The 21,024-nt window shown below is 37.4% G+C and overlaps 1 protein-coding gene across 7 annotated transcripts in view; it reads right to left on the bottom strand.

The window, feature by feature from the left end:
- The window catches only part of myo1b (myosin IB), a 71,953-nt gene that overhangs the window by 21,256 nt on the left and 29,673 nt on the right, over positions 1 to 21,024 (bottom strand). For all 7 annotated transcript variants that reach the window (XM_044132665.1, XM_044132668.1, XM_044132671.1 and 4 more), the window contains exons 4-9: positions 18,330 to 18,424; positions 11,222 to 11,326; positions 9,560 to 9,606; positions 6,764 to 6,827; positions 3,520 to 3,618; positions 2,488 to 2,591 (exon numbers count right to left, since the gene is read on the bottom strand). In XM_044132665.1, coding sequence (XP_043988600.1) covers positions 2,488 to 2,591; positions 3,520 to 3,618; positions 6,764 to 6,827; positions 9,560 to 9,606; positions 11,222 to 11,326; positions 18,330 to 18,424 — 514 coding nt within the window. The remainder of the gene's footprint in view (positions 1 to 2,487; positions 2,592 to 3,519; positions 3,619 to 6,763; positions 6,828 to 9,559; positions 9,607 to 11,221; positions 11,327 to 18,329; positions 18,425 to 21,024) is intronic.

Here is a 21,024-nt window from a genome sequence, read left to right as displayed (position 1 = left end):
TCAATCCATCAATAATCATTTTCTTGCTCATTAAATGCATCAAAATGGAACACTCTCTCTTCCCCAGTTTTATGGTCAGTCTTTAGATATTTTTTTTATTTTTAATTCAGCAGTTAAATAGAACGCAGTGTAGTTCCTTTAAATTAGACTAAAACACACCTGCTCAGAGTTGCTTTTGAACCACAATAAATGAAACACTAACCAACATTGATGCGTAATGACAGCACTTGGCAAAATGTAATGTTTCAATTGTTGAAGACTTTGCATTTTTATGACGTAAAGAGCTTTGAACTGCCTTGTTGCTGAAATGTTCAATACAAATAAACTTGATTGATTGATGGACATTACAGCCCCTGAATTAGATAACTGGAAGTGGTCAAAATTAGAAAAGGAAGACCACACCTCAAAACTGTCTCAGCCCGTGGATGCCTGATTGGTGCAGCAGTACAGGTAAGGTACCTAATTGGAACCATGCAATAAGGCTTGTGAAGTCCACTACTGAAGGACCAAAAACAAAACTGCAGCCTGTTCTTGAGGTGTGATCATAACACTAAACATTTACGGTGCTACAACAGGTTTTAGATCTTCCAAAATTTTATTTTCATCAAGTCTAAGCTGTTTTAATCCAACAACTGACCAAAAACCTACTTCGGTTTGAAAGTTAATAAAAACAATCCTGCAAGTCAGAAATCTAAACATCATCAAATATTACACTAAATACTTCACAAATTATTGTCCAAATCTGCTCTAACTCAAAAGGCGGATATAAAGTGGCGGGGGCGATTGTTCGGAGGGAATGTCCTTTTGTGTTTCCGGCTGGCGAGGTGCAGCTGCGCCGGGAATGCTTTAAGTTAATGGGAAGCAGGATGTGAAAAGTGGGGAAACGAGGACAGCTGACCGTTACAATTCAGACTGACGAGTCTTGTGCAGTGATTTAAAAGAAGCCTGCTGGAACAGGACCTTGTACGCTACATTGCAGTAGATAGACAATAACCGCAGGTCTCCTTCCGTCGATGAGGAATGGAAGAAACATCACAGAACAAAAACAACCAGGATAGTTGTAGTTTTTTCTCCCCCCTTAATGTTAAATGCAAAATCATAACTTACTTTTTATGCTGTAGTAAATATTAAAGGCAGAAATCAAGTGGAACTGTTATGGCAATAAATGGGAGAGAGACAGAGGTGAACATTTTGCCAAAGAACAGTGAGTTTGATAGATTTTGTTTGTCCTGTCCAGGAGATAAGAGCTGACCAATCTCTGCCCTTTGTACATGAATCATATTTAACACAACATGACACAGATAAAAGGTAAGTCGATACTCAAAGTCAGCAGAGCATAGAGTTGCTTGTGATGTGCTAGCATTTGTCTTAACTCGAGCTGTCTTTTTTTAAGCAGAGGTCCTTTTCCAAGTTACAAAACATATTTAGTCATTTTAAATTGTGCTGAGCAATTAAAGAATTTCAACAATTCATTGAGTAACAGAACGTCCAACAAAAGTAAAACATATGGCTTTAACATTCAATAAGACAATACACATGTCCCAACAAACTATTATTTGTTGGAACACAAGCATTTTTACAAGATGGAAACTGCAAACTGTAGCGTGAATTTTGCATCCTTTTCTGTGTGTACTCAAACACATCTGCATTTTCAAACAGTAATGCAAATGGTTTATACATCAATTGTCAGTTTTTTTTGTTTTTTTTAAAAGATTGGACCAAAAAAAGTCTGTTATTTCTTTCACACCATGGGGAAGACTACTCTCCATAAAGAGGGGTAAGGTATTGCTAAAAAAAAAAAAAAGCTGGGTGTTCAGAGTGCTATATCCAAGCATATTAATTGAAAGCTTAATGGAAGGACAAAATGTAGTAAAAACAGGAGTAGATTACACAGAAATCTGAAGCTTGAGAAAAATTGTGAAGCAAAGATGGCTCAAAGTTAGGGGAAGATACACAAGGACTGAACTGTAGTTGGACATATCCAGAGTATGGGCTATGACTGTCAAAGTGGTAAAGCATAGAGTCCAAGTTAATAACTGTACTCTATTGGCCAATGGACTCACCTGACCAAGAGAATCTGTGGGCTGATTTAAGGAGAAAGCTGGGAAACCAAAGCCTACAATGCAGCTGAACTGAAAGTCACCATTAAAGCATCCTAGCATTCTTATCTCAGAAACGCAACAGATTAATCGTTTCCATGCCACACCACAATGATGCACTAACTAATGCAAAAGGAGCACCACAAAAATACTGAGAGAATATATACTTAAACCAATTAATATGTCCACAATTGTATCAAGTCATTTTGAGTGTTACAATCTTTTCCAAATAAATTCAATTTAAGGTTTTCATAAGCCTCAATGAACAGAAATTAACTAAAGTCTTTCAGTTTATAGAGAATTCATCTAGCATAGATTTAATAGAATATTTTTAAAAGACCTTTTCATTCTAATCTGACATGTGGAGATTTGTGTTTGTGCAACTTACTCTGACTGTCCTGAAGTTGGCTGCATCATCCAGCCCACTGACCTTGGCAGAGTCCAGGCTCAGGTAGTTGTACTTGCTGACGTCTCGCTCCAGCTTAAGCTTTTCTGTGACAAACAATCTGGTTAATCTTTAATCTGCATTTGCTCGCAGCATGTTTAATTAACAATCAAAACCTCAATTCCATTGAATTTACAATGCACACCTGGACATCCATAGCCAAGAGGCATTGCCATGGCAAACACCACAACAAAAAACACACAACAGTCATTAAAAAGAACTTTTGCACAATGCTTCCACAAATGAGTTATTGCTGTGACCACTGTTCTCTGGGCTTGAATTGCAAACTTAAAAGCCCAGCCCATGTAGGAACAAAGAAATCTATTCCTCTTGTGGGCGCACGTGTCGGGTTTCATTAGTGGCTGCATTAACTACAGCAAAACCCTGCCCCTCTGATGCAAGTACTCTAGGGGTCGATGACCATTATATTGTTCAGGACATAAAACAATGCCTTCAGAGCAGAGAAAGGCAAACAGAGGGAACAGGTTTCATTGCCTGGCTTTGTTCAGCGAAGTGTTTGTTAGACAGGAAGATCAGGTCGTTAATGTGTAAGCCATGTGTTCCTGCAGCTGCAAACCTGCTGGAGGATGTTTTTAAACGCAAGATTTTCACAGAAGGAACTGGACAATTGCTACAGCAAAATGTCCAATTATGTTCACCACCCAACATTACATCAATGTCAGGCAAAGGACAAAACAATTGTCAGTCTGGGTTTTCCAGCAGCTGCTGTTCTGATGTTTGCTTCATTAATTCTTGTGAGTCATTTATAGTTTGAATCTGTAACTTCTTTCTTAACACATTTGCTACATTATTTAATTAGTCTGTAGTATGCTACTTTGGCATATTACAGATTGTAGTTTGTTTTTTTCCCCCCAGTATTTTACAGTGCCATTTCATTTTAATTTCCAGTCATAACATTCACATTAATACTTGCATGGCTTTTATTTGGCTTCATCAACCTTTCAGAAAACTTACTCAGCGTGTCATCTGAAGCTCCAGACAGGAGCTGATAAAAGATGTGGAAGTTCCTCTCTCCTCTAGGTTGTTTCACCACTCGTGACTTCTCCAGCAGATCTATAAGAAAACAAAAGGAAACTATGACACACAGGACAAGTCGCCTTTTTTTACTGCAACTCTATTAGTGACCATGTGGCTTCCTGTTCCAATGTACTACCTCATTTTATACAAAACTCAAAAGGTGGTCGTTGTCAAATTTGTAATGCCTTAGAAAAGTATTCATACCCTTCGACTTTGTTATGTTACAACCACAAACTTCAATGCATTTCACTGGCATTTTTTTTATAATAGTCGGGTGTAGGAAATGATACACTGACTTTAAATATTGCTCTCATAAAAATCTGGATAGTTTGGAATGCATTTGTTTTCATTCCCTTGAGGCAATGCTTTGTGGAGTCATCTTCCACTGCAATTACATCTGTAAGTTATAATGTTTGATTCCAAAAGATTTTCAGAGTGAAATGGGGGGGCAAGGGGAAGAGAGACCATTCTATTAATTTGCACAATGCTCAAGTTCAAGCTCCATCAGATTGGAATAAATCCACAGATTCTCAATTTGTTTCAGGCCTGGACTTTGACTGTATCATTCGAACATGAATATGATTCAGTCTTAAATTATTCACTTGTTGCTCTGGTTGTATTCCTAGGGTTGCTGTGCTGTTTGGAGGTGAACCTCCATCTTAGTTTCAAGTCTGCAGTCCATTAACTTTTTTCTCCTTGGGATGGATCTGTATTTGACTCTATCTTCCCTTTCAACTCTTCTTCAGCAGGGATAGAGAAGCTGGCCCAAATGAAATGATGGGTGCTAAGGGATGTGGACTTATTTCTATACCCAAATCTTTTGCATGTAGTTTAAATTATAAAATTTGAGCTACATGCTACAGGACCTTTCAGATTTGTTGCAAAACGTAAGCAAGTTGGGTTTCTGATGGCTTTCCTCTGCATTCCAGGCTGCTTACAATAAGTGAGGTTTAATATTAATGCATGCTATAATATTACAATTAGTAAAAAAAATAAAAAGAAAGTAAAATAAAATGCAGCATTTGTTTTTAATTTCATGGCCAAATTAGAAAGAATTGTTACTTAAATTTTCATGACTGATCCTTAGGGTTAGGGTTAAGAAATCTGCATCGTTTTCCTTCCACGTCAGCTACACAACACTTTGACTTACTTCATCACAAAATCAATAAAATGCATTTTAGCTTGTGTTTATTCATCAAACTAGCAAAAACCTTAGGACATAAATATTTTTGAGAGGAGACACTTGTCATTTTTTGTTATTTAGGATCCACTGGGTAGGAAGAAGTCACTAAAATATTTCAGACATCAGCTCTTTCTGCTGAGTCGTTGACTAAGAGCAGCAGAACCTGATTAAACAAGCACTTTCATCTGCTTACTGCATCAGGCAAACAGGCATTCAACCAAGAACTGCCTGCAGAGCTCAAAGATACTGCAGACTACTCGACAGCCTCTTCACTTTAAGTCCAACTGTGCAGAAGACTTTATAGACAGAATTTCTTTTCAAGAAACATCTTATTTTAGGAAAGTTAGAAGTTTATTTCACACTTTTTGCTTTTATAACCAAATGGCAAAAAACTCAAATCCATCAGGGGGAAAAAAAAAAGTTCCATACTTTCAATGTTTAGAATAAACTCAACCCACCGGTGGGAGGATGGGTGCAGAAAGGATAGAAGTGCTAGTTTGAAGTTGATCCACTGATTTTCTGCAAAGAGCGAATTACCGGGTCTTTCCACAGTGAGCTAGGGATGTTAGGGTCAGATGAGGACCAGGCTAAAAAGTACTGCGACACCCACAGGTCATGAATCACATAAGTGGCACTTAGGAGTGGGCACATCAATAATAGAACACCCATGACTGAGAGGTCTGCCGCAGTAATGTGGAGCTGTGATCAAAGACGCAGGAAGAAAGTGAGATAGAAGACTAGCAAAAAGCCACTTCTTACATTTTTGCTCATTTTTCTTTATCTTAACATTCAGCTGAAGGCTTTTGACACCATTAGGGAAAAATACAGGGTATGAAAGAACAAAAACTATTAGTTATTCTCAGGATCCTAAAGTGAGTTACACTTGCAGAGTGCAAAAATCTGGTCATCTTGCAATTGCATTTTAAGGCCAGAGTTCCACAATTTCTGTTGCACACCACCATACACCAGATTTATTACATGCCCAGTTCACAGCATGCTCCCACTGGTGATTTAACATGTTTACAAGTCAACATAATGTGTGAGCAAAAATCTGTATTTCAATGAAAGGGGCACTAAAATGTAGCAAAATTAATACAGCATTAAAAAAAAAGAAAAGAAAGTAATTTGAGAGAAAAATTGGCCAAGATTTATAGAGAAATAAACTAACAAAAGCAATCCATCTAGTCCTACATTTGCTTTCACACCCCATCTGTCAATCCGTCCATCCAGCCAAGTCTAAACAAGTCACATGACTATGGCTCTTCTCTGCAGACTATTGCTAGCGTTAAACTGACTCAGGCAGGCAGAGAGACAGAAGCACACTTGTGTGTCTGCCATTATAGTTTCCGTCTTTGTTCACAATGTTTTGTCTGTGCTAGCTTCCCCCGCCAGAGGTCACAGAAACAGAAGCAAGATCAAATCAAAACAGGCAAGGATAAGCTGTCAGGGAGAATGCCAGGAATGGGATTCATGATCCCTTTTGTTTGGTCTGACTCCCACCATCCGAAAAGGTAACATTTGGAAATGATTTATATATGATGTCACTGCAAGAAACAGAGTGAAGGCTATACAATCAAAATATACATGTTTTCATGGCTATACCAGCACATCAGTTACAATTCTGAAGAAGTATTCACATCCCTTAAATATTTACACATTCGGACACATCACATCCACAACCGAATGTATAAAATAAATATATTGTCAGACTAATACAAAGTGCAGAATTGTGAAGCTGAAGGAAATAGTTGTTAAAGGTTTTACAAATAAAATTTATTCAAAAGCTTAACTTAATAAAACTGATTTTCAGAATATTGAAAAATACATCTCTGTCCTCCAATTTCACAATTCCATACTTATGTTGCTCCTTCACAAAATCAAGTAAAATAAATACAAATATAATTATTGTTGTAAGGCAACAGAAATTGAGTAAATTCTCAAAATATTTTCCATTATCCCCTACTTTGATTTAAATCCGTTTTCTCCATTTGTACTCACAGTTGCTGATGACTCCACCCAGCGGATCTCCTTTGAAGTCAAACTCTATGTCCATGTATTTTCCCTGAGGGTCAGAGTGGAACAGTTAGATGCGAGGTCTTATTTACTCAGATATTCATATTCCTCTTTTCTTTGAAAATGCTTAAAATGAGCTCTGACTCATTTTAAGCATTAAGATTTTTTGTTTTTGTTTCAGCTATTCAGCTATATTCCCTTTCAAGTGGATAGCTAACTCGAGCTATTTTGAAGTTATTCTCCCTTAATGTTGGACTAGAAAGTCTTGTATGGGATTTATTTATTTTTTTGCTCTTCTGATGTAGTAATAGCAGCTCGGTTGCCAGACCAAACCAGGAACGGCTGGAAAACAGGCTCAACCAAACTCAATAAGCCCTCTGCACTCAGCATAATGAAGTGAGGGATTCATTCATAATTTCATGATAAAACAATGGACTTCTGATGAAGCGGTAACTAGCAAGGAGGTCTAAAGACTTTGTCGAGCCGAGGTCTGCTAAACAGGATCAGATGTATAATCCACTGAGGTAACCGTAACAGCATGCCGGTTTACTTTTGTTTGGAGGAAACAACATATGGTAATTAACTCCAAACAGTATGGAAAGTAAAAGTGGAGCAGAACGTGTGAATGGCATGTTGAGAAGCAAGCTGGTGCTTGCTGGAATAACCAGTTTCTAACTTCATCTGTGTGGCAGGAAGGGAGGAGACAACATTACTGGAAGTGCTAAAAGTTAAGATAAGAGGTTGCAATTTTATTCTACATGAATAAGTTATGTTGAAAATATAAACATGAACAGAAGTCAGACTGATGGGATATTTTGTAGGAAAGTAAAACTGTTGTTCACCTCTGTAACAAATCTGAGGCAGATAGTGGGGGAATGTCTTGTGTGGAAAAATACTCAACACACCCATATCTCTCATAATGCAATTACCTGGAAATGTGTAGTCTGGATTTGGGTCTATTTATAGAAGGACCAAACAAAACATTGTTGCATTATCCCTACGATGTAATTTATGTGAAAAAATATAACCTTATTATTTACCAGTTGCTCAATATTAGCAACTGGTATATTGATTTTTGTCCAGGATTTTTATAGCACAAATACAAGAGTTCATTATAAATTTATGGCAGATTTATCTCCAGCTGCCAAGCTTTCAGAAACAAATATTTATTGTTGGAGGGATGGAGAAATGAAAGGGTTTGATGGACAGACCAAAGATCTCAACATATGATTTGATAAATGGACAGTGGGTACTTGGAGGGATGCAGAAATGGAGTGACAGAAAGTTGGAAGAAAGGAAACTGATGGCTGATGGAGGGAAATATGTATAAGTAGAATAAATGGATTGTTAGACAAATGTAGAAATAGTTGACTAGACACCATTTGGACAGACAGATTGGCAGAGCTGGATGGACAAATGAAATGGGTGAATTAATTAATGCATGAATGTAAACATTGAAGGGATGAACAACCTGATTAATAAAGGGACTAATCTACACAAGGTTGGACTGAAAGCATAGTAGAAGGGGAGATGGATGATAAACATTTTTTTAGAATTTCTTCCATTTTCAATTTAATCCTGCACATTACAAGGCTAAAAGAATCCAACACACAGTTAAATGGCATTTTTGCAACAATACTGTTCTACACATCGAAGTCCAATACCAAGACAATGTTTCAAGTAAAAAATGTAATACACTCAGTGCACAAACAGTGTTGTGTGTGGGGCAGTATTACTGTGCAAAGCAATAAATGTGTCCCAATTACACGGTAGAGAAAAAAAAAAGGGAAAAAAACAGGTACAAGGCCACAGTGATGATAGAAAAGTCTTCGTCTAAACTACCAGTTTGTGGTTTAAATCCCCACTGTTCCCCAACATGCATCTCTAAGGGGAATGTGTATACACACAGTGACAAATCAAAAGAAGGACAAAAGTAAATGGCTATAAAGGATGGATTAACTATGAAGCCAGAGAAAATTCAACTCTACAGTTTATATTTCTTCTGTTTTCTGGAGTCAGGATCTGCACAGTTCATTTAGAATCCAGTCAATCTGCACATTTCAGAGTTTGGAGTAGCATTTGTCTGTGGCTTTTAAACTATATTTACAAGAAAACAATCTTAAGATAAAGTTGTGCTTAGCCTTATCTGAGCTTTTAATTGCTATGTGAAGGAGATCTCCATTTCCAGATTGTCTGAGGACTCATGCAGGAGGAGGAGCCTCTCTGAGTCATGAACGTGATCAACTTAAATGGCACGACTTTCAGAACACACCATGGGAAGGCCCACAAACAGCCAAGCTAAATCAAATATTCCAAGAAATTAAGAACCCATAATGAAACCGTGCCATAAACCGCAAAAGGTCTTTCCTAAAGAAGGTGGCAGTGGCTTTGTCCAATGCACATCAATGGAAAGTTGAGTGGATGAGGAAAAAAAGAAAGAAAAAAACATGTGGTTAAATTAAAAAAAAGGCTGCTAAGGAAGAGGTAATCACAGCCTTGAGACTCATGAAGCAAAGCCTTTTGAAGAATTTGGAAATGAGTTTCCATCTTATTCAAGAGACATGAGTTGAATGTAATAAGTCATATTAAGCTGTTGAACTTCTCTCATCCCTTTTAACTTTACTTCCTAAAATTAACTTTAATGAGATTCCAACTTATCGAGGTGCATTTAGAGTTAGAAGTCAAAGTGAGCATATTTTCCATAAATAGCTCAAAATGTGTATATATACATAACAAATGAATTTGTTCCTTTCCCAAGACAAAATAAAAGTTGATACTTACAAATCTTGAAGAGTTGTCATTCCGTACAGTTTTTGCATTTCCAAATGCTGCAGAGAAAAATCCCAAAAAGTTAAAATTAAGAACAAAAACATTTGACTAAAATTGGTTTGAAAGCTTTAATGTAAAGAACTAAGCCAATATCTGTTCCAAATTTTTAAGCCTTTATTATTGATCCTTGCCATTGTCCTTCTCTAGTCACCTGTCAATCATAACAGACCTGAATGTCAAAGGCATTTGTACTGATGATGGCCCATAATTCTGTGAGGATTAAGCAAAGCACCAGCGCTTTCCAGGCTTAGGAGGGACTAAACCTTTATGTCACGCCACATTCGAGTCAAAGTGGTTCCATATGGGCCCTTGCTTGCAAACAAACAAAAACAAGATACTCTCCAAGGAGCACAATACCAACCTACAATGTTCACCAGTGGACATTTTCAAAAAGGACTATGTTTCTCTGCAGTTTTCATTTCCTTTATTTCATATCCACATTTAAATGCTATTAAATGTACCACATAGCACAGAGCTACTTGCATAACAGCTTAATTGCTGATAGCAGCTGAATAATGTGTGTTTAAGTATTCGAATAGTGTGAATGTGTGGGTTGTTTGTCTGGAACAGCGACAGCCAGAGGGCGAGGAACACACAGAATAAGAGATGCTGAGATAAAGAGCTGAAGAGAAATCGGAGCAAGGAGTGAAAAATGGAGGGTAACAAAGAATGAAAGCAATAACGAAAGTGAAGCAGAGCATCACAGAGAGCAAGCATGATAAATCCGCTGTGTTTGGCTCCATAAACAGTTCCCTCCTTTTTCCTCTTTTTGTGCGTCTCTGTGTTGGGGCAATTAGATCGGCAGGAGCTAAACTCTTGCAGATGTGCAAGGTTTTCCACTGCAAGTCAACCTTACAGCTTCATTTTTCATGGGCACTTCCTGTCCACTGCCCCCAATAAAAAAAGAAAAAAGGGCAATTCTCTGCCAGCACTGGGATTCACAAAAGACACTGTAAGGGCAATCAATCACTTTTTCCTAACCAACCGCGCACAAAAGTCAACATATGAAAACAGCAAAGGTTTTCATACGTTGAGCTCCCTCATATTCCATCATGTTGCTACCACAACCCTTAATGTACATAGTGTGACTACTTATGATTGATGCATCTCCTTGTAGGTTTGTCATTGTGCCACACACTTTCTTTTTTACCCAAAATGGATTGAACAGTACTCAGAGTTGAAGCAGAGTTGGCTAATAAAACAATCCCTCAAGCTTTGAACATCTGACCAGAAAGGTGTGTTCCTTGCTTTTCAAAAACTGTTCGGACTTTTAATTCAGTTCATTTCTGTACTTCAAAATGTGTAATTTCAATACATGAAAATGCTGATCCCCTCCAACATGATGCTACCACTGCCATAACTAATAGTAGAAATGGTTTTGTCATGGTAATATACAATGTTCTTACACTTTTAAGCCTAGCCTAAATATTCAACTCAGATCAAGAAGCTTAAGTTCTACAGCAATTATTAAATGTACATTTCTCCACCAAATTTTGGATGCTTTCTGTCAAACATCTCTTGAACTGGAGCACATTGTTAACAATTTCATCAATATGCAAACATAAGAGAGCCCAGCCTCCAAACTGGGACGCAGCTCGAGCCACCGTCACTCACCCTCCAGCACAGGATTGGACTGCAGCAGCTGTTCCTTGACCTTGTTCACCTCCTGGCCCTTCCCACACACTGCTGCCACGTATGACATCACCAGCTTACTGGCCTCTGAAACACACACACACACACACACACAGATATTAGAAGCATTAGGTCAAAGCCTCTCAGACATGACAGAAGAGCAAGTGCACCATGCCGGCTCATTGCAGAGTTCTCCATTAAAAAAAAATTCCCATTACATCACCCCTCGACACCCATGAGAGTTAAAGGCGGAGACCCCATTTAAGAAGCTCCCTTTGTTGAGTTAGACTCTGGCTTGATGATTTTGTGATGAAATTATGGGACATACTTCATTGGGAAGAAAAGAAAACCCCTAGAAAACCAATCTGGGTGCAATGATCATTGTTCACCCCACTGTTCCCAGTGATTGAAATTGGTTTGCAAATCCGCGTTCCAACAGAGGGACTGTCCAAAAATTAACTTTCCGTCTCCAGCAGAGGCTCAGTAGGAAACATGTCTCATGATTGGAGAGTTGGCATAAGGATCATTTCTGAGCTACTAGTGAGATTGACAGTGACCCAAAAATGATGTGTGACCTGCCAAAAAGAGTTCTATGCTCTGAGCTGTTGATGGTAAAAGCTAAAGGCTTGCTTATTTAAGACTGAGAAAGATAAAAATATAATGCCAGAGTTGAGAGACCTTGCAACAAAGAGAAGTTTCTTATAAATAGTCTGTACTTTCATGGCTACGAAATAAACTGAGCTTTTCTTGCGTAAAATAAGGCTTTAATGTGTTTCTACAGAAAAATAGAGATCTCATAACGTTGGTCACAGTTGCTTGATTATACATAAACTATGTAAAAGAAAGTTAAGGGAGTTATGAGCCATTTCCATTCACAAACATGAATGAAAATGGCGCATATCGATTCTGTAGCTTTTAATGGCCTTATTACTTTAAAGCCCCAGGGCAGCAGAGATGACAGAAATCCAAATTTATCTCCAACTTGACTGCAGCGATGACTCCTTGGAGCAGAGTTTAATAAACATGAGAAAGAGACTTTAAAGGAAGGTTTTTGGGAAAAAATAAATAAAAACATGAGCGATCAAACTGGACTTTATACTACCTTTATTTAGGCTTCTGCAATTGTTGCATCATTACACTTCAAACACATTGTAATGATTTATTTGTAGTGTAAATATTTTTGTTGCAACACAAAGGCACCCTATGCTCCCTGAGCTGCAGGGAGTTTTTTGTTGTAAAATCCAAGTACCATATTTACCTGCTAAATATGTAAACCTGTGCAAAAGCCTCTTAAATGCATCTTGTGTAGCAGCATAATCTCAGTGAAAATTTCAGGAACATTGTAGAAAAAGGTTTTTAAAATGTTTCAACCAACTTAGAAACTATTGATAAAGTGATTTTCCTTTTAATATCCCAAAAATATGATGTTCATATATACTAAAAGTAAAGGTTGGCTTTTTCAGTGAAAGTTGGTTACTGCAACAAAAGATGAATTTGCTTTTTGCGCCATCTTTACCAGCAGGGCAAAACAACTGTGAAATGCATTGAGTGGATTCCATCTGCATTCCCACCGTCTGTGCCCAGCCTACTGGATATTGCAATTACCTGCAAGGCAGCAAAACTCAGCAACTAGGAAATGCCATTCTTTTATGAAAGTGCAACAAAAAGAAGCTATGAGCACAACCCCCCCCAAAAAAAAAAAAAAAAAAAAAAATACACACAAATGATCTGGAGTTAAAAGCTTTTATCTGAATAGGCTCCATTTATGGTTTAATGCCCATTTGAAGTGTAAGTTTTCTGTCAGAGAATAGAGGTTAGTGTAATATTAATGTTGGGTCTTGGTATAAACGCAGGTAGCATGACAACATTTGTACAGAGTATGCTGGTCTTCTTTTACTCATCCACCTTTATTATTCCACATGTGCTCTCTTTAAAGTCAGAATCATCGTGTTTCATGTGCAAATATGATGACATCAAAACAAAACTATCTCATTCAAATCTGCTACGGGATATTTTATATAAAAACAACCCACATGTTTCGGTATTCCAGAAAATGATTTTGACTACACTCTGAACAAAGAAGTACAGAGATTATATTCTTTAGAAAGCAAGCACAGCACAAAAAAAACTTTTGTAAAGATACCATTTATGACTTGGCGCTCCCCTCCCACACCCCTAGCATAGATAAGAGGGAAAGAGCGGTCTATCAAACGTTCAAAACAGATGTGTCACTGTTACAATAAGGCAACAATTTTTCCCGGCAGCTTCCTAGTATGAGCATAACTACTGACTCTAAAAAGATGCTGGATGGATGCTGGAGCCTAAAGCTAAACTCAGACAGTAGTAGAAATCTGATTTCTGTTTCAGTTCAATCTTAAGTACAGACTGCATTGTCATTTCAGAGCAGTTGGATCAAATTTGTGTCCAGATGTACAGGTTGCTGTGGAAATGCTGTGGGTGTTAATGAGTAGGTGGGCACACTTGTGAAACAGCTAGCAATAACCGGTTCCTTCCAGCTTTGCCTGCAAAAGCCACAGAGAAGTAACATTTTTGTCTACAGTCTGCTCTCTGTAATGTACGTACTTTACAGAAATCCAGTTAAACTGACTCCTCACCGATGGTTTCTTGTACTGCAGATGAAAATAATTCCATTTAAAGTCTTTGGAAATAATATTTAATAGTTTTTATTTCTTAGTTTCATGAGCTTTTCCTGTAGAGGTGTATTTAAAATTAGAATATCAGACATTTATTTTGGTAAGTTAAAAACATGCATGTTTGGATGGGACTCTTTTATGGAGTGAAAATAGTCTCAAAATATCTGTGCGTGTGTAATACTGGATTTGTAAATCGTGTACGCATTTTTGTGTGCAACTTTGGATAGTTGTTTGTGAAACATGATTTGTAAACCGTAAAAAGAAAATAAACCTTCTCCTACAAAAGTTGAAGAAGCACGCAGGAGTCGCAAGATATACACACACACACACAAAACTGCTTTTACACACATATCCGGTTACGAGTGCACGAGTATTTTTGAGACTCATTTCACGCTTCCGGAGCCCTCAGCTTTGTGTGTAGATGGTGCGTTTAACATGCTAGTAGAAAGCTGGGTCATCTGATTTTTACTTTGAGTCTAGTGTTTTTATCCTCAACATTTCTCACTAAATGCCGAAGTGGCAAATACGTTAGTTCGGTGGAAAACTGTCTATCTCAGCATTTCCTTATAATATTCCAAAATTATTTATAGACATATTGCGCATTTTTGAGCGGTACATGAGACGACGTGGTCTGAAAAACGACCACTGGGCGGCGGAATGGTTCGCTGGCCGGAAAAAAAGGTAGGCAAACCAAGTAGCAAGATGGAGCGTGCCGGTGGTGCCCTTAGTAAGTAGAAGTTAGACCTGCAGGCTTTGCTCTCCAATTATGAGAAATTGAGTATTTATAAATAATTTCAGATTACGTTTTATATGTCTACTCTGCCTTCATATGTTTCCGTTAGCGGGAGCTAATGTTTATGCGAGCTATTCTACTTTAGCTGTTCGTAGCTAAGTCCGTGTATTTTAGTGTCACACTCGGCACAGTTTAAGTCTTTAATCCATAAAAATCATCTCTAGTTGGTTCCTACAGTATCCGTTTTGCCCAACAGGTTCCAGTCAAATACCCAAGTCATGTTGCTGACTGATATTTGTATTTATAGTTTGGGAGATATTCGGATTTGCCTCTTGCTTTATTCACCAAGTGAATATAATTAAGGGAAATAAATTGCCTTTCGATTCTCATTTATCAAATTTCTACGTGTATAAATAACATTTTATATTTATCTCTACACAGGACAAAACGGCTGACTGATTGAGTCTGGCGTTATTTTACGTTCTGGAGGCTCAGAACCATTCAGATCTCGTCTACCCTCTGATCAGATGGAGCTGCTGCAGAAACACACTGATCCTCTAATGGGGATCCTCAAATCCAGGCATCAATGTCTGGTGTCCTGCAACATTTAGATATGTCCTGGTTCAACACATCTGAATTAAATTGCTGCTTAGGACAATCAACTTCTCCAGAGTGTGCTAATGACCTCTGACCTCATGATTTGACTCAGTTCGTTACAGAGACAAGGTTGGAGGACACCAACCCTCCTGAACTGGAGTACAATTTTCACTCAATTGTAATCACATTTACTTGCATACAGTGGAAACTTTACCTGTGGCGAGGTAGATGAGGAGTATCGATAGTGCCTTTACTTTAAAACCTTTTTGGTTTCCATTTATTGAAAGTAAATTACAAACATTTACCCATAGTTTGACCACTGCTTTATGACAGAAAAAAGTTTGATGTCACAAATATATAATTTGAATAGAGGCATCATTAGATTTATAATGTAGAAAGAAGATGACAAAAGTGTTTTCTGTTTTAACTTTAATGTTAATTTCACCGCACACAAAGGACAGATTAAATATTTAAGATTGCAACAAATCTGTTGAATTTTCAACAAAATAGGTTCAGATTAACAGCTACCTAAAGTCAACAATTAAATGTCTTGAAACTTACATGGATGTTCAAATATTTACTATAATCAATTTACAAAAGAAAACACCATAAATCTGTGTATTCAAAGACGACCAAGGACAGTCTCTACAGATTAAGGAGACACCATAATGTCTACCAACAGAGCACATTAACTACTGCAGAGGGTTGGAAGGCAGGCGTCTTGGTCCAGTCGACGGCACAATTAAAAGCTTGAGGTTTTGGTGTTAAACCTCCCAGAATCTCAGCTGCTGCAAATTGTCTGAAGATGCAGAAAAAAGTACAAATATACAATTAGTGTATAACGAAAACTTAATGTTGATTTTCCTGAACAGCTGATGCACTGACAAACCTGACTTTGACAGAACATCGCTGAAACCTGCCTGAAAATTACTTGAATTATCACAATGTATGTAGAAATTTTTATTTTTATGTTGATCAGATATGTATGCATTAAATGTTTTGCTGTGAAAGCTATTTTTGCAGTGGTGCTTTAAATAAATGCATAAAATATATATATATTTTTAAGTATACGTTTATTAGCTGTTAATTGTGTCAAAATGTCAATTGAGAACAAAATTTACTGTTTGTACATTTTACCATTTACATTAACCAACTTGAAATGAAGACAAACAGGAACAGCAGGTTTGTTCTGGTTTTCAGATGAGGTATACATTTGTTTAAGGGCCGATGTTATGGGGTCTCTGTGGATTTCAGAGATCCCAACACAAACACAGTTTAATCTGAATATTCTGGAGAATGCGTGAATAGGTCTGTCATGATGAAAAATTTTACTGTATGAAGAAGTCATCTCAACAAATCATAATATTGTTCTTTTGAGACCATTTTCAAGTAATATAATGGTAATGACAAAATAATAATGCAAGAACTCAATCTCAAATGTCATTCAACTTTAAATTTTAATGAATATAACACTAGAACTGGAAGATATTTTTAATATCCAAAATAAAGAAAACGAACCAAATAAATTACAAAAGTTTTTGAAAACAAAACTGCCTTTCAAAATAAGGCCTAGTTGAGACCAAACTGAAGACTTATCATCCGGTTTTTGGTAGAAAGAGAGCAAAAAGAGAAACGATATATCCAGCCATTGGAAATGATTGAGTTTGTTTTAATTTATAATCTGATTGATTTATTGGTTATTGTGACAGGCCTATGTGTGAACATTAGACTAAATCCTTAAGTATGTTGAGGTCAACATAAATGAAGTACCTTTCAGTTCGTTCTGGTGAATAAAATCTAGCCAGCAGATGATGTTCCTACAGGTCCAGGTCTACCTTCAATACTGCTGGAGCAACAAAATACGGTTTCAGTGGTAGTGACCAATATCCATAACTGCCATAAACTCCTGAAGATGCTTGCCGACTTCGGCATCATAAAACTAGATCAACCTGGGTTTAAGTTAAGACTGAAGATAGACTCTCAAACTTTGCTGAGTGTGACATTAAAATACACGAACTTGGCTACAAACAGCTAAAGTAGAATAGCTCACATAAACATTAGCTCCCGCTAACGGAAACATATGAGAAGGGCAGAGTACCAGACATATAAAACATAATCTGAAATTATTTATAATTACTCAATTTCTTATTATAATCGTAGAGCAAAGCCTGCAGGTTTAACTTCTACTTACTTCTGATGACAGACCACCGGCACGCTTCGTCTTGCTTCTTGGTTTGCCTGCCTTTTTTTCTGGCCAGCGAACCATTCCGCCACCCAGTGGTCGTTTTTCAGACCACGTAGTCTCCTGCACCGCTCAAAAATGCACAATATGTCTATAAATAATTTTGGAATATCATAAGGAAGTGCTGAGATATACTGTTTTCCACCGAACTAGTGTATTTGCCACTTCTGCACAAGCAGTAAAAATGGGATGACCCAGCTTTCTACTAGCATGTAAACGCACCATCTACACACAAATCTGGTAGTGTGAAATGAGTCTCAAAAATACTCATGGAATCGTAACCGGATATGTGCATAAATGCAGTTTTGTGTGTGTGTATCTGGTGACTCGTCCCTACTTTTTCAACATTTGTAGGTGAAGGAAAGGGTTTATTTTCTCCTTAAGGTTAACAAATCATATTTCACAGACAACTATCCAAAGTTACACACAAAAATGCTTACATGAGTTACAAATCCAGTATTGCACACGCACAGATATTTTGAGACTACTTTCACTCCATACTCTTTCAGTTACTGCATCAATGCAGCAAGTCACAGAGGCAATCCATCTGTGACTAAGGTGATGTGCTAAAGAAGCCTAACTTCTTTTGTTGGAGACCTACAGCTTGTTTCTGGTGGTTCTTATCTTGAGAACACCATAGATTTTCTGTAGGTATCAAGTCAGACCAATTCAGACCTCAAGAAACCTGAATGATGTTGTTCTCCAGGTCCTACTGAAATGATTCATTTAGAGCAACAGTCTTTTTCTCCTTAGCCCAAGTAAGATTTTTCAATTTTTCTTGATGATAATCCCCAATGTTCTACTTTAGAGCATTTACCAATACATAAAAAATAGGGGTATACCAAAAAAAATGACTGTTCTCACCAGTTTTCCCAGCTCCACTCTCCCCAGTGATGAGAATACACTGATCCTTGTCCTGGTCCCTCAGTGAGCGGTAGGCCTCATCTGCCAAAGCATAGCTGGAAGATAGAGAGAAAAATCTGTAAATCTCTTTTTTTTTTTTTACTTTTCAGCTAGACAGTAAATTTGCCAATTTAGAGAGAAATTTAGAAGCAGCACTATAAAAATAAGTTCAGAGTAATGGAAGGTTTTTGCACCAAGCCACATGGCGTCTGCTCTAATCAAAAGCATGTGGCTTCATCGGAAATTAGGTTGCATCTGCAGGGCATCCGCTGCAATGGAGTGGTTTGCAGCTTTATTTAGCGACACTGCCTGGTTCATATTTGGGATTTGGAAGCAAAGTTGTCCATTTCCTGCTGCTGTTCTGAAACATGACTACCATAGTACAACAAGTCAGCTATTTGAACAAGGATCATTTAGGGATGGCAATGCAAGACGTTTGGACAAGGGCTCATTCATCATAACAGAGTAGAACAGTATGTTTTTTACTAGAGTTTATCCACACTTATGCCCCTCTTCCCTCCCCCCCTCCTTTTTTTGTTCATACCCAAGCAGATGTTTGCATAATGTAATTACTAAATGACAGTGGAAACAAACCTTGATGGATAAGTAAAATGATGCAAGGGGAGGGCTTTTCATACAACAAAGCTTATTGTTGCACATTCCAGGACACTTACACAATGGGAAAGAGGGACTCATTAAAACAGTAACACTCCCACCAAATACAACAACATTTCATTTGTTCCCTTCATGTGGACAATACCTTATGAGAAATGAAGAGGAGGGTGTGAATAATATGTTAACCACATCATAATGATCAGTTATTTTTATAAAATCATGTCTGTAAATCGGAAACTTAATAGACTCGCTAACATGCATCACTAATGATTACAAATTATACAGCAGCGCAAGATATTTTACACATTACCAGAAGAGCTGCCTTAAATGTAGTGGGTTTTATAAATTGCTAGCTTTAAAATAAAACCAGACATGACAAGGTAAAAACAAAGTTTGTACAATTTTGACAATATTTAATGGTTTACATGGCCAACTTAAACTGAACATGGTTTGTGCAGTTCCTTCATTGCATTGTTTAGGATCATTTCTTTAAACTTGTTGATTGGCAGTACTACAATCAACAAGTAACTTTACCGTTGGTTACCTTTAACTCAACTTTCTAACAAAATAATATTGTAGTACTTTTCAGATCCTGGCTCTGGAAAGGCCAATCCTAGTTATATGATCTAGAATTTCTGATTCAAATTTGAATTTTAAAATCCTCCGTACCACCATCTGAGATACATGTCCCCAACACTAAACATTGACTCAAGGGAAAAACAAATCTTTGGTACTTTCAGTTTCAAACCAGTTACATTTTCATAAAAATCTTGATAAATTGTAAGAGTCACTCCCCCCGCTCCCAAAATGCTTGCTATACTTCTCAAAATGTCAAAATGCATCAGATGTTACTATAAAAGAGAAATATTTGTCCATTCTCTAGCAACATCATTCAGTTTCCTCAGCTCCTTAGGACCATAAAATTCCTCACATCACCTCCTTCAAATTGCCTTATTCAAAATACAAAGGTCATTTAAGCACCTTGCATCCAGAATCTTGATCTTTCAGTAATATTCTACATTGAACAGGTGAGTGTTGTAATGTGATTCTTTCCATTTAGTGGTTCATGCATGTTTCAACAAAGGTCTGTGACCACAACAGACAAAGCAATGGTCAACTAATCTCATACACCATTCTACCATCACATATTAAAGACACCACTTACTGAAAGCACAGACCCATAGGAAGAATGTTATGTTCATGTTGAGAACCACAATCTCATTTAAAAGCCAACTCTAATACCAAGTCGCACTCCAGTGCAAAACTACTCAAGGGAACATCTACAGTGATGTCTAGAAGATTAAACCAATCTAGAATGTCTGCAAATAAAATAAAGCTGTCACTGACTTTGATTGTCCTAGAAACATGCTTTGTAGATCTGGAGAAGGCTAAATTCAGATCTATGTTTGGATGGAGTTTTATGGGAATATGGGGCATTAGCCGTCACCTTTTATGGGAGTCCAGTTTCTGTATTACAAAAAGGGTTGCATACACACTTTTTGGCACAAAGTCAAACCGCTTTCTGGTGTGATTTAGTCTGTGATAGGAATGCCCTCGGTTACAGATTCAGTTTGTGGCTCTAATTAACAGGAGCTCAAGGCATAATCACAGCGCAAAAAAGCTTTACCTAAAACTATTGTTTGACATCAGTATTACTTTTTCATGTCCTAAAAATGGGTAGCGCACAATTCAAAGAATAATTTTCACAGTAACTGCCAGCTAAGTAACATGTAAGGTAATTTTGAAGGAATGCTTAAAAAAATTCCAGGTGTCTAATTATTTGCTTGCCTCGAGGGTTGGAGAACTTGTAATCTCCTAGGTCTTAATATTGGCATTAATCAAATATTTATAAAGTACAAAATCTGCAAGACATGAATGCAGGAAGGAATTTATGACATGTACAAACACTAAGGTATTTTCATGTAGCACTACTTATCAATCTACAAAATAAATAACGCATGTTGTGTCTTGATCCATGCAGTTGTAAAAGGCATCAACGCATGAAAAATATAAGCTTATGATTTTGTAGCCTGGTCCTACT

This window comes from Gambusia affinis, linkage group LG11 (genome assembly GCF_019740435.1).
Source record: "Gambusia affinis linkage group LG11, SWU_Gaff_1.0, whole genome shotgun sequence".
NCBI classification, from domain to species: domain Eukaryota; kingdom Metazoa; phylum Chordata; class Actinopteri; order Cyprinodontiformes; family Poeciliidae; genus Gambusia; species Gambusia affinis.
Note: the sequence above shows the minus strand (reverse complement) of the source record. Positions and strands in the feature narration are given on the sequence as shown.